The sequence below is a fragment of the Pelophylax lessonae genome, assembly GCF_965119305.1.
Source record: "Pelophylax lessonae genome assembly, chromosome: 2".
Lineage (NCBI taxonomy): Eukaryota > Metazoa > Chordata > Amphibia > Anura > Ranidae > Pelophylax > Pelophylax lessonae.
Genome location: NC_138769.1, coordinates 599444768 through 599460372, shown reverse-complemented (window position 1 = coordinate 599460372; position 15605 = coordinate 599444768). Strand labels below are relative to the sequence as shown.

The 15605-nt window shown below is 36.6% G+C and overlaps 1 protein-coding gene across 1 annotated transcript; it reads left to right on the top strand.

Annotated features, from left to right (window-relative positions):
- Positions 1-9011: 9011 nt before the first annotated feature.
- Positions 9012-12155, top strand: HOXC11 (homeobox C11; the record flags this gene model as incomplete). Its single annotated transcript, XM_082247127.1, is given in 3 exon segments — positions 9012-9128; positions 9130-9853; positions 11282-12155. Coding segments are annotated over 3 exon segments (1074 nt in total). The 3' UTR covers positions 11515-12155.
- Positions 12156-15605: the final 3450 nt, after the last annotated feature.

The window sequence follows — 15605 nt, the reverse complement described above, 5'->3', positions numbered from 1 at the left end:
GTGCAGACACGTGAAATGACTGGCTGGGAAGAAGGGATTATTGTTTTATTTTTCTTTATCCCTGACTACAAATTCCACTCCCATTCTCTCCTTCGCAAAAGTATTCCGGATGTGGCAGATCAGCCCACCCCTTGAGATCTGGCATACATTAGCTCTCCTAGCTTTCCATTTCTCCCTTGCACTCCCCCATCATAAAGGAGCAGCAATTTCCCTGCTCCTATCCACCCCCCCTCAAAAAAGTTTGGCCATGTCAAACCTTGATTTTAGCAGCCACATAGAAATAAGCGCTAGATGCACCAATCTAACACCTCTCTAAAAGCTGTTTAGTGGTTTACAAGTCTGAGGATCTGCTAATCTTGTCAGCCTGCTGTCTACTTGTGTTTACAACTGTCTGTCTGGGTGGGAGGAGCACAGCTGCAAAGTGAAGGTCAAGTTAGCATCCTGCCTTATATGGCTTGCCATGGTCCTCCATTTTCACCCCTTTGTCACAACAAGGCTAAAGGGGAAATGCTCCTTTAATTCTGGTAAACACAGCCATAAGCTGCTATTGCCTAGCCCACTTTTTTTTTTTTTTTTTTGCACAAGCTGGATTGGGGGCTGTGGAGAGGCTATGGGGATGGGAGATCTGGTTTTGTGGATAGTCTTCCTTCGAGAATTTCTTTCAGCAAGCTGAAAAGAGCCCGTCTGCTTCTGGAGGAAAGGATGTTAACGTCACAAAAGAAAAAAAGCCCAATTAGGCAGTATGTGAGCAGTGCAGTGTCCCCTGCAGAATACATTGCAGAGCAATCGGTAAGGCAAATGCATACAATCTATGCTCTTCTCGTTTGTGTCTTCAATCTAAAAGCAATATATTGAGATGGCATAGTGAGGGGTGATCACCCAACACGTAGCGCTTTCTGCAGCACGCACACCACTCTCTCCTTGGAAGATAGGCATATTGATGAATACTAGTATTTTCCCCAGTCCCTAAGCTGTCAATGCTCCATGCTGTTATCGATTTGATCACAGATCCAGAGAAAGACTGTTTATGGTAATGTGTTGGGCCTCTATGACAGATGGTAGGGGATGTCTAAGTAGAAATCTTTGATTTTTTTTTTTTTTTAATGATCTGTTATTTATTCTATAGAGCATATACTTCTGGTAGCTTTTTATTATCATTATTATAGCAATTGGCCCTACACCTATGAGCTAATCTTTATTATACCCTTTACTAATCCGATTACACATGAATCCCCCTTACTAAATAGCAGTCTGGATAGCTTGTATGAAATCAATGGCTGCTTGATTTCATGTTAAATAAGGGAGGTAGGTTTAAAGTGGCCTGTTCTTCAAGGGAAGCATTGTTAGACGGGGTATGGCTTGTCTGTCTTGTACATGGTATTAATGAACAGATCTGGCCCGGACAGTCTCTAAAGCTGCACTTAATCTATACAATCTGTGCCGGAATATCCCGCTCTCTCCAGATGTGTTGCTGAAGTTCTTGCATTACAGTCATTGCTCTATATGGAATATGTGCCTTGGTTCCCATCGGTGGTGGATTGGCCACAAAGGGCCAGCTCGGTTTTGTCTATGGGAAGCTCGATTGGCAGGAAGGGGCCTGGGTTAAGGCCCCTTTATCTGCATAGATTATATCTGCACCTATTCTAGTTGGTAGATATCAGTTGTAGAAGCTTTCTACTACTGATTTACTTTTTTTTTTTACTTTTTTTTTTTCTGTAGCCACAAGGATTATTTTGGATCCTTTAATGATGCTATATTAGGAATTTGGGAACGGTTCCATTATCTATGCATTTGTTAAACATGCCGTTGTGTACTTTAGGCAACAAAAGGCTTTCTGGGTGCTGGAGAGCTATTAAATCAGCATGGTAACCCATAGCCGGGTGTAATGGCCCATTAGGAAAGTCAAGCTTCAGCTGTGTTTTACAAAGTTGCACTATTCATTTGTTCATTGATATCTTTTTTTTATTATTAATATTCTACATGAATGACGTTATACCAACCAGTTGGATCAATGAGCATTGTACACATTGGCGCATAGGAATGTTTAGCGTTTTTTCTGCAAGAAAACTCCAATCAAAAACGCAAACTACAAGGGTTTTTTTCTGCCTCTTAACACTAAGCTTAAAACATGCCACCAAACGTCCTAATGTGCATGGACACATAGGATAACACCAAGCTGCTTCTACAGGCAAAACAGCCAGTGTGTATGGACCAAAATCTGATCTGCATGGTGTTTTGTTTATTTCCAAAACATAGAAAAATACTAAAAATGTGTCCGAATTAACCCCACTAAATGCTCAACAGACTTTCAGCTGCTAACACTTTTCGGCAATGGCCTAATTGTTGTATTCCTTGTGATATACAATAGACCTATGGGAATCACACGTATTGAAATGTAGAATCAGTTGCAGATAATTATTTTTATCACCTTTGTCTAAGAAAATGGAATTGGATAGAAGAATTTGAGTAGTTGGGGACACTAGTTTACACCATGCGATTATTTCACTTCATGGTATTGTGGTAATTGCTTCGACTTGTCCTTATCAGTTCTACAAACCCCACTTGAAGACAAAAAAATGGAAAACTGTTGGGGGGAGAGATGGGGAGATGATATATTATAAAAAGAGCATATTTGACTACAGCGAAGAGTCCCAGTCTAGCTGTGAGGTTGTCTCCATGGTGCGATCCATTTGTCCTCCAAGAAATGTTACTTTAATTGAAGCAACTAATTCAGTGGCCGATTCATTGGAGATATTTAAACAGTTTTATTAAATAGTTTTCCGCTACTGTCACAATATTTACGTTAAAACGTCTTTAGAGAACTGTCAGGAGGATTAACTGAAAAATTGTCACATTTTTACTGTTTGTTTATTTTTATAATTGGTTAATTAATGAATATTGAGACACTTTGCTCCGCCCATCAGACGAATGAATTAGTGGCAACTATACCTTGGGAAATGAGGCTGTTTCTTCTACTGTTGGTGTATAATGTTCTGCTTTATCTCAATGATTCTATGTGGTATTGAACTTGGGAGTCAAGACTAATAGATCCCCCTGTATACATGACTCCTACTTATACTTTCTTCTATTATCTTCTCTCTTAGCCCTTGCCTTCCCTGCTTTTGTTTAATTTTCTTGTCCACTCTTCTATTCCCCCCTCTCCCCCTCTTTATCTCTCTCCTCCCCTCTCTCTCTCTCCACCTCTTTCTTTCTTTCTTTCTTTCTTTCTTTCTTTCTTTCTTTCTTTCTTTCTTTCTTTCTTTCTTTCTTTCTTTCTTTCTTTCTTTCTTTCTTTCTTTCTTTCTTTCTTTCTTTCCCCTCTCTCTCTCCTTCCCTCTCTCTCTTTCTTTCTCTCCTCCTCTCTTCTCTCTCCCCCTCTATCTTTCCCTCTCTTCCCTCCCTCTCTTTCTCTCTCTTTCTCCTTTATTCTCTCTCTCTCCCCTCTTTCTCTCTCTCCCCCTCCCCCCTTTCTGTTTCTCTCTCTCTCTCTCTTACTCACCCACCAACCCTCCTTCTTTCTCTCCCCCTTTCCCTTTCCCTCCTTTTTTTCACCAATCAACCCTTTTTGCTCAAATTCTATTACTTTTAAATTTCCCCATACCTACATCCTTCTCCATAGCAATATTACTATATACTACAGGCATGTGTGATTCTATACCATGCCATGGCAAAATGGCGGATTTCACACATTGTCTCTATATATATATATATATATATATATATAATGTGAGACAGTCACCATTCTACACAGTGCCTAGGCACATTCTGGAGCCTAATTTCACACATTGCTATATATATATATATCTTCCTCACTTTCCCCACTGTACACCTCTGCCCATTTTTCATCTACACCTACATAAGTATGTATACCCATTTCCTCTGGTCATAGTAACCATTATTCGAAGGTTCCCAGTCTACTGGCAAGTACCCCAACTTTGACTGCCTTGCACACACACACCCAGAGTTTATGTTACCCCCCATCCCACATCCGTTTCTGAACCTTCTTTTTTTCTTTAAAACCTACCACCTGCCCCCCCCCCCCCCCTCCATACTCCCCACCCCCACACCATTCACTATCCCCATCAGTTTTTTTTTTTTTTCTTCTCCCAGGTTAGTTTTTGCCCTTGTCTTTCTATATGTCTCCTTTTTTTTTACTCTTTATGCCCCCCCCCCCTTCTTTTTTTCTAGATCCATTTAAATGTATCTCAGCCTTTGGGGGACATTAATATTTTCTACACGTATGCCACTTGTGGCTACTCTGCTGCAATTCTGGTTTTCTTTTACACTCTGGCGGTATTTAGTAATCTTTGTTTATGGCTGCGGGATGCAGTTGTTTTGATGTGCCCAAGACTCATACTTAGGAAGTAATTACGGTACTGGATTGGTGAGGGAAACATCTACTTAAAAGCATCTCACAGACAAGCAATAAAATGGAAGAATGTTGCAGATTCAGAGTTGCTGGATAGTGAAAATTAGAAATATTTACTAACAGGTCTTTCTTTCGCCTGCAGTGCTGTAGTTGTATACCAGTGTAGAATGCAGCAAACCTGTCTGGACAGGGAGATTAGCTATGCAATCACTACAAAACCATGACTGCACCAGTTGCACCCATGTAGGCATCAGGAAATTGGGAAATGCATGATATGGCCATACCCAAGATTTTTCTTTTCTTTTTTTAGAATAACTGAGTAGATTGTAATATATATACATACATATATAAATATACATATATATATGTGTGTGTATGTATGTGTAATATGTATATATATATATATGTGTATATATATATATATATATATATATATATATATATATATATATATATATATATATATGTGTGTGTGTATATATATACATATATATATATATATATATATATATATATATATATATATATATATATATATATATATATATATATATATATATAGCCCTGCTTATTAGGACTTGCTTGGTACTTTAAGCCAAGATGTGGTGTGCTTTAATAGTGGTATTTTTTTCTCTCTCCTTTTCTCACTATCAATTTATCACAGGATTTGCAAAGCTAGCGTACAATCCTTCTCTCTTCTCTCTCTTCTCTCTCTGCTCCCTCTTTCTCTCTCTCTTTCCTCTTTTCATTCGAGATTTTAGTATTTTCAGGAGTAGGGTATGATAATTTCTGGCACAAAAAGCCAGAAAAATATAGCAATAAGGGATAGATAGATAGATAGATAGATAGATAGATAGATAGATAGATAGATAGATAGATAGATAGATAGATAGATAGATAGATAGATAGATAGATAGATAGATAGATAGATAGATAGATAGGTCTTAGGCAATATTATATTTAAAAAAATCAATATTTATTCTTACTAATACATGAACAAGAAAAACAATATTATATACAGTACATTAAAATACCTACTTTAAAAAATAAATTATACATCAAATGCATTTTCTGACTTCAGATTATGCAGAAATATAATACATTAGCTTTAGGAATCGATACATACAATACAACACATGACACCTGACTATAATCAGTATTCATCTCTATATCATGTTAATCTGATTTTGTTTTACCTGCATCTATACCATTCTGTCTACATAGATTTATTAGACAATAGTTTGAGGATATCAATGCAAATGCTGCTAAACTGTGTTGAGAGGAGTAGCCCAGAACATTCTCACAATATCTTTTTTTTCCTTTTTAAGGTACTTAAAAGATGAAATTCACAAGGCACAATAGGGAGAAGGCTATGGTGGCTAAACCTTCGATTTTATATGCCTGTGTGTCTCCAGTGTGCACTTGGGCTATAGCTGTGTTACTTTGTCTTTGGGGGTTGGGGAGCCTAAAGAAAATCCCAGACTGCTGCTCTATTCAAGGTTTTATGATGGTCAGGAAATTGACATTGGTCAAATTCAAGTGCTCTGACTCCCCAGCTGTCTCTACAGCAAACGTTGCAGTCAGCTCTGAAATCTTTACTCTTTAACGTGGTTTAGCAGCAAAGCATAGGTCAACCAGCCTAAGTGATCACTTACAATGTAAGGTACCATTCTACTACAGCCATTACTGGGAAACATCAATACACACTAAAAGCATGGTGGAATGGCAGGCTGCAACTGGCTGCTATTGTTCTGTCTGGTGTTCTTTCTTTCTTTCTTTCTTTCTTTCTTTCTTTCTTTCTTTCTTTCTTTCTTTCTTTCTTTCTTTCTTTCTTTCCATTAAATGCCAACTCTTGTTATTACCTCTACATAATATTTTTCATATCTTTCTAGGCATTAGTGTATCTATCTTTATCACAGATTCAAACGTCTATCTATCTATCTATCTATCTATCTATCTATCTATCTATCTATCTATCTATCTATCTATCTATCTATCTATCTATCTATCTATCTATCTATCTATCTATCTATCTATCTATCTATCTATCCATCCATCTATATCTATCTATCTATCTATCTATCTATCTATCTATCTATCTATCTATCTCTCTCTCTCTCTCTCTCTCTCTCTCTCTCTCTCTCTCTCCATATATATATATATATATATATATATATATATATATATATATATATATATATATATATATATATATATATATATATATATATATATATTGGACATGATGTATGCCTAAGCTCACAAGTAGATAAGTATTATGTTCGATATTGTGGCTGCCTGTGTTGTAATGGATGTGGGACTAAGGGAAGTAACGACTACCATAAACAATAGCTTAAGGTTATTAGTTTGTATCAGGTCTATGAAATGCCAAGTAAAAGCACAAGTGACACTTTAATTAAAAGTTGTGCGCTGCGGGCTACTTTCTCAGCGTAAAACAGGTAAATTGCAACCCTAATAATAAAGATGATGTTTGCGAGATGGAATCAGGCTTGTAGATTTGGTGGTTCTACAATTACGTGTGAATTATGTTTCCAACAGGATGTTTATTTTCTGGATATGACACAATATGATGATAAAAAAAAATGGAATTACGTTGTAATTTTTGTAAAGTATAAACTCCCACGCGGTACAACCCGCCTTGTACAGCATCGCTGTCTTTATGATTCATTATTTTATTTGTTTTTATTCGATATAATCATTCAGAATCTATAAATGATTGTGCGATAGGAATATATTTTTTTTATCAGTGTAATTTTTGTTATTCAGTAATTTGAAAAATATGGGGAAATTATATTTATAAGGCGCAATGCCTTTTATTGAATCTGAAAGTAGATGATTCATTATTTGCACATATCTATCTATCTATCTATCTATCTATCTATCTATCTATCTATCTATCTATCTATCTATCTATCTATCTATCTATCTATCTATCTATCTATCTATCTATCTATCTATCTATCTATCTATCTGTCTGTCTGTCTGTCTGTCTATCTGTCTATCTATATATCTTCGCTTTGATTTTTATTTTATTTTTTTAGATTAAAGAGCACATAAGTAAAAAATATAAAAAATATATCAAGTATATACTCGTAGAGGAAGGATGTTTGCATAAAGTTAGACATATTAGGAGAACTGATGCAAACTATTGTAAAATGAATTAAAAAGTATGTTAACGCTCAGTAAAATGTATCAAAGTAGAATTAAAAAAAAAAACCTAGTATAAACCTAGACTATAGGACCCATCTTCGCTTCCAACAGCCAATCCGTTTGGGGGGTAACATTCTCTGAGCTGAATTTTCCCCAAACCGATTGGCGGATTGAAGGGAAGCTAAGGTCACTTGTCTGGCGAGCCTTTTACTAAAAAAATAAATAAATAATGACGTGAGCAGAGCATTATTGATGAACTTTATTTATTATATTTTTTTATTGTGTTTGTAAACTCCTGCATTCAATAAAAAAAAAAACAATTAAGCATATATTAAGCTGTGAAATGCCTGGAGACAGGCCTCAGGGGGAAGACACATACACATATTTGTGTGTCTGTGTGTTTGATACTGCCTTTCCTACTTGGAAAAGAGCTACAAAGCAGCACTGCGTATTTTCAATTTTCTTGAATTATGTGTTAAAAGAAATGTTCCATGGTGGCTTTTTTTTTTTTGCTTTAAGCCAGTACTCCATTATAGCAATAGAACTTCAATTTTCTCTGCAGTGCCATGCAGACAAGTCTCTATAAGAACTGATTGTTCTTAATATGGGCAGAGAGCTTGGTCCTGCTAGCTGTCTGGCTTTACAATATCATTAATTTTACCACACAGAGAGTGGCCAAGGTAGTTTTCCAATAAGGCTTAGCTGCTTTACAAGTGCCTGTAATGTGACTGGACAAGAGCTGCCCCGGTCTCCTTCTAGGTGTGGGATGAACTTTGTGTCCCCGCATTTTGTCATGCTAAGCCTGGCTTATCATAAAGGTCCCATACCTCCAGTGAGCTGATTTATTCTATAGCTGACATAAAACAATATCTACAAGGGGGCAATTAGTTATTGGAAGAAGCATGTTAATTACCTTCATATTGGGCATATCCCCCCCCCCCCTCTCCCCTCCTATACGTAACATCAATAATATACAGATGTATAGGCTCTATGCTTAAGCTGGATTTTACAAATGTTTAAAGACTTGCTGACCCCAAAACCTGTATTGCCCCCCAGCCATTGCATTTGATCTCTCCAGAAAAGAAAAAAAAATCTTTGCAATGTGTCCCCCTCAAAGTTGAAGCATTAGGTGGGAAAAATAAGAGTTGACCTATTTCTAGTGAGTGCAAATCCCCGTGACAGGGGAGCAAAATCTAAAAAGCAGAGACCAAATTGCAAACTTCAAAAGCCCCCCCCCCCCCAACCCCCCTTTCCCCTTTCTCCCTCCCCAGCCACCCCCTGAAATGATCCTTACTCTGCCTTCTCAATGCACACAAGGGGAGTGCCTAAAAGAGAGAAAAAAAAATGAATACAAATCTGCAATTGATTTTCATAATGTTTCTGCGGTGTTTGAAAACCAATCGTTTTTGAACCTCTCTCAGATCTTACCTAAGTGAACCCTCCTACGCTTCTAAGTGCTCGCAACTGATATATGGCGATATCTACTTGGGCATCACGTGCTCCTGGGGAGAGACTAAGACGGACAGCGCGTCATCCAGCCTTCCCAAATTTTTCCCCCTCTGCAGATCGCCTCCAAAACATCTATCTATAGAAGCCAGAAAGGGAGAAAGATGTTTAACTCGGTCAACCTGAGCAACTTTTGTTCGCAATCGCGCAAGGAGAGGAGTACAGAATTTGGAGACCGGGGAGGCTGCGCTTCCAACCTGTACCTCCCCAGCTGCACTTATTATGTCCCCGAATTCTCCACTGTGTCTTCCTTTTTGCCCCAGGCCCCTTCCCGGCAGATCTCTTACCCCTATTCCACCAACCTCTCCCAGCCTGTGCGGGAGGTCTCCTATGGTCTAGACCCCTCCAGTAAATGGCACCCTAGAAGCAATTACGCCTCCTGCTACCCTGCAGCTGAGGATCTCATGCACAGAGAGTGCCTCCCTCCTTCTTCCAGCATGACCGAAATGCTAATGAAAAACGAAAGCGTGTACAGCCACCACCATCACCACCATCACCATCACCACCCCAGCTCCAACCATCCTTCCACAGGATTCTACACCAGCATGAGCAAGAACACCGTGCTGCCCCAGGGATTTGACCGCTTCTTTGACAATGCCTACTGTGGGACTGACCCCCAGGCTGAGGAGTGTGCCCCCACCAAGAACGACGCCAAGCTGGACACTGACCCCCAGGCTGGTGCTCTGTCAAGCGGAGCTGAGCCAGGGCTGGACCCGGAAGACGAGGAGGAGAACACCAACCCTGGATCATCAGCCTCATCCTCCTCTGTCACCAACAAGGAGGCCAGCAAAGGCAGCAGCAACTCCAGTAGGTAGAGCTGTGTGAGCCATGTCCTAGGAGCAGGGGGGTGAGCCCGGCGTTTTGTCGGTCACATTTTATGTGGAGTTTTATAAGCATTCAAAGGATTTTATTAAACCTACAAAAACTCTTTCTTCCAACGAGAGGGGGGGATTTTACGATGGGAAAGCTCTTTGGGGGAGAGAGAGAGAGAGAGAAAGAGCAAAGAGAGAAGCTGTAGTAGACAGAGAAAAGGAACACACAGACAACTAGATCTCCATTCATGGATATGCAGTTTTGGGGATGGGGTTTGCCAGGCTTCAGATGGCAAGGCTGAAGAGCTAACGCTTCACTTTGATCATGAACTTTCAGGGGCATTTTAGACGGTTTTGTTTGTGCTCTGTGGAGGTGAAAGGCAATTGGGCAGAACGTAACCTTGGCAGTTTCCTGTGCCTGCATTTCATAGCCTTTTCCTGCTGAGTTCCCCATTCAGGCATTTCTCTTTTCTCGTAAAATCTTCTTTTTATTCAGCACAGAATATAGCCTAGACAAGGCTTCTTTATTGCCTTTAGATCAGTTTAAAGCTTGGGAGCTCTTGAATTTGCTTTTAGCTTGTGTTTGTGTCTACATTGTAACAAAGGTACCATGCCAATGCAATTAGATTATTGCACATTTTCTGGGCAAGTATCAACTTTTATTTCCCCTGTATTTGACCCTTAATTCCACTGTCTCTGCATTGCATGATGCCCCTTGTCTGCCCATAATATTATGGGTTTAATGCACCCAGTTCTTGAGCCATGCTGCCTTTCACAAAGCACAGCTAAAAATAAAATAACTATTTTTGGTGTATGGAGAGGTATTATGTGCCTGTGAGTGCTCGATGTGATTGTATAATTATATTCCTGGAAAGCATAGTCTGTTTTAATTATATTGTAGGGGAAGGCAGAGACTACTCTGCTGTATTATTTATGCAATTTGTCAGTGTGTGTGTGTGTGTACAATGTGCACACACAGGCATACAGATATCCTAACCTTATCTTTATCTGTATTACATATATTCTATATTAGAGCACAATATTACTATGTATTATAGTAACAACATGTATTTATTCATATAAAATATTTATGTGCGAGGTCAAGCTCATTTTTATTATGAATGTAATTATGTGAAAGTATATATATATATATATATATATATATATATATATATATATATATATATATATATATATATATATATATATATATATATATATATATATATATATATATATATATATATATGTATGTATATATCACAGGGTTTCCTGTTGCAATTACATTTGAGAGCTGCGTTAGATGATTTTAATGTACAATGTGTACAGTAACATTAGTCTTGACAAGTGATTTTGTTGTTTGCGTTATTTTTTTTATTTTATTTTTTTTTACATGTGCTGTTTTTTTTATATCCTTCTCAAGGTGCCCCCCGCACAAGAAAGAAGCGGTGTCCCTATTCCAAATTCCAGATTCGAGAGCTGGAAAGAGAATTCTTTTTCAACGTCTATATAAACAAGGAGAAGAGGCTGCAATTGTCCAGAATGCTAAACCTCACTGACCGCCAGGTTAAAATATGGTTCCAAAACAGGAGAATGAAAGAGAAAAAGCTAAGCAGGGACCGTCTGCAATACTTTTCTGGAAATCCATTGCTGTGAACTTGCTGCTTGAGCCCTTTACTCATGCACTGTCCTGGTCTGTGAGGATCCTTTGCCTTCAGTCCTCCATCCAGCTAAGAAGCCCCTTTCTGTTACATATTTGTACATGTACATTCTTATTACCAAGTAACAGAAGGAGCTGTATGAGGAGCACTTGGTATATAACTGAAACCATGAAGGGACTGAACACACAACTGACTTCTTTTTTTTTTTATTTAAGTAAACTGTTGGAGACATGGATCTCTTCATTTTGCTAAATCATTGATTTTAGAGAACTTGCAGCTGTGAAAACAGTCTTTATCCACGCTATTGTTTGATAGACGTTGAAGACGCGCCAATCACAATGAAGAGAGTGGCCAAAGTTTCTATGAATCTATGAATTGTGTTATTTCTGCTGTCATGGTTGCCTGCCTAAGAATGTGTGAGTGTCATTGAGTGTATGTTCATGTAAAATGGCTGTTTTATTTTCCATTGCTGTCAATGTACGCTTTCCTTACAGCCCAAGTACACACAGTCACAGTCAAACCATGTTTTCCTTCCAAGGAGCTGATGTATCAGATGTATCAACCCATTTGTTATCCTTTCCTTCAAACAAACGTGCAATGTACGTTTTTCACCCTGGTAACAGACTATGGTAACAGATACAGAACCATATAACCATATGTGTATATGTATATATATATATATATATATATATATATATATATATATGTGTGTGTGTGTGTGTGTGTGTGTGTGTGTGTAGAGTAGTGTATACATGTATTTACACAATTTACACACACGCTATATATATATATATATATATATATATATATATATATATATAAACTCATACACACTTATATAATACGCAAATGCCATATTGGTTTGCATACCATATGGATCTATATGTGAGTTTATGTGCATGTTCACATACACACACATAAACACGTTATGCATTGCAATAAGGCATTCATGCATATATATGTATGTGTGTTTGTGTGTATAAATATATATATATACATACACGCACACACAAATATATATATATCAATTTCTGGCTGTGCAGTGTGCAGTAAGGTCTGTCTATTCGTAATACAGCCTACAGGTCTGGTGTGTTTTGTGATTTATAAATGATTCACAAGCACACAAACATTTTATATATATATATATATATATATATATATACATATATGTATATATATATATGTATATATATGTATGTATATATATATATATATATATATATATATATATATATATATATATATATATATAGTATTTATGTGTGGGCATGTCGCTATTTTACTAACTTCTCGGCTGTGTTCACTTTAAACCCTATCCAGTCAGATTCGAGGGTATTTAAACATCAGCAAAGGTGATTGGAGGTTTGAAGTGAACAAAGGTTGTGGAGAAATGACTTTTTTTATATATATAAATGATTGTCAGGATATGTGTGTGAGGGCTTCCATATTGGTACAGTCTCGCCATGTTATTCATTGTAATCACCACTCTCAAACCCCAATGGGGTCACAGTGTTATGGGAGGGACTCGGTAAATGTTTGTGTTTTTCTTACCCAAGACTAGAACCCTATGTGGATCAGTGCAATACAATGCGAATAATTCGCATGAATTCCATATATCATTCTTCATATTTCTTATTAACTGTCCATTAGTTGGCCCAAAGGTAGTAGCTGTAACTTCTGTCTCTTCCCATTGTAATTAGCCCTTTTCATATTAGCAGGAAAAGACAGAGAAAGACTTTCCTTTTTTTGGGTTCCTTTTTTTCTAATTTATATGCAGACCTAGATAGGGTTACATTTTAACTAGGATCTAAACATTGTAATACACAAAAGCACAACTGTTTCATTCAAGGTATACAGGATCATGAATATAATAAAGAAAAATTGGATCAAACCACAAATCAGTTTGTTGATGAACAAAGTCTACAACTTACTGGTAATGTTTCATGCATGTATCATTCTGTGTAAATGAAATAAATGACACCTATTTGTACACACTGTCATGAGGTTTTCTTCCAGTTCACATGTGGCCAGCAGGACAAGAGGCCTATGGCAGCGGCCTGTGTGTGTGTGGTACCTATCATGCAAGGAGGCCAACAGAACCAGTCCTTGTTTGCTCGATGATGCTGGAAGTTCCTACAATACTATTATTTATTTTATATGGAAGAAGGAGAAATGATCTCACGGCTGTTCTATATGCCAAAAAATATACAAAATCTCTAGAGCAGAAAGCACCAGCTAATGTCTCCAAATACTGTTTGGTGGATGACTGGGTCATTGTGTAAGCCTGAAAAAGATAATATTTCCCATTACCTTCTCTGAAAATGGATGTCTTGACACATGGAAATGTTTGTCATGGGGAAAACTGGAAATGTAATCTATCTATCTATCTATCTATCTATCTATCTATCTATCTATCTATCTATCTATCTATCTATCTATCTATCTATCTATCTCTATCTATCTATCTATCTATCTATCTATCTATCTATCTATCTATCTATCTATCTCTCTCTCTCTCTCTCTCTATCTATCTATCTATCTATCTATCTATCTATCTATCTATCTATCTATCTATCTATCTATCTATCTATCTATCTGTCTGTCTATCTACAGCTATCCATAGCTTTCTATCTCTCACATGATTGCATCTGTTTACCATGATATATGAGTTTCTCGGTGTATCTATGCCCCTCTCTCATTTATATATATGTATATACTATGAGGCTTAATTACTGAAAGGAGTTGAATATGTTCATACAATCAATTGTGTAAAGATTCACTTTCCAGTTATGTGAAAAGAAAATTCATACCTATTTCATCTACACATTACTGGATAAGTGAAGTAAATACACAAGCTTGTGAACATTTTCAACTCCTTTAGGAAATCATCCTCTCTCTCTCTTAAGAAAAAGTGAAAATAAATAAATAAATAAGTGCTTGTGTGTGTGTGCTGGATACAGTTATACTTCGCACAGAAATACAAACTACTTAAACTACTTACAAAATGGCAACATAGTAGAAGAAACTACTATATATAGTATTTTTCCTCTGCTGTTTTTCAAGATCTTAAATACAAATGGACGATTTTTTTTAAAGTTTACACACAATCATACACATTTTAAATAAATATATATATATATATATATACATAAATATATATATATATATATGTATATATATATATATATATATATATATATATATATATATATATATGATTGTGTGTAAACTTTAAAAAATGTTAAATATATATATATATATATATATATATATACACACCTGTATGTATATATATATATATATATATTTACATTTTTTAAAGTTTACACACAATCATATATATATATATATATATAATAGTTTATATATATATATATATATATATAAAAATTTATATTTAGATATACAGTATATATATATATATATATATATATATATATATATATATATGTATATATATATATATATATATATGATTGTGTATAAACACTGGCGCTTTGTCAAACCACTATCTATCTATCTATCTATCTATCTATCTATCTATCTATCTATCTATCTATCTATCTATCTATCTATCTATCTATCTATCTATCTATCCAGCTTGCTATATCTCCCCCAGGTTAATCAGCTCCTAATATCTTTTGGCAAAACACAGAAATATTATCTGCCTTCATTCAAGACTGAAAAATAATAAAATGTCACTAGCAGCGTCCAAATGTACAGGAGCTAATTCCCGTAACAGCTGAGGATGCAATGACAAAGGAGAACAGTCTAGACAATGTCATAAAGACTGGAGCAGTAAACAGCTTATTTTTTCTTAATGACTCTGTGGGGCTATAGGGGAAGACTTCCGCTGTAAACAGTAAACAAATAGGAAAGTGTCTGTTGGGGGGATGAGAATGGGAGATCCGTCCAGTTGTATGCCTGTATGTATTTATTTTCTTAGGGCTTCAACTGAAGTTACTTACAAAGAATCTGGAGGGCTAGTTCAAAGTTTCCCTGAGCTAAAATGGAATGTTAGCTGTAAAACCCAAGTTTATAGACCATGTGGGAGTTTACAGCATAGTGAGCAGCAGTGCCAAGAAG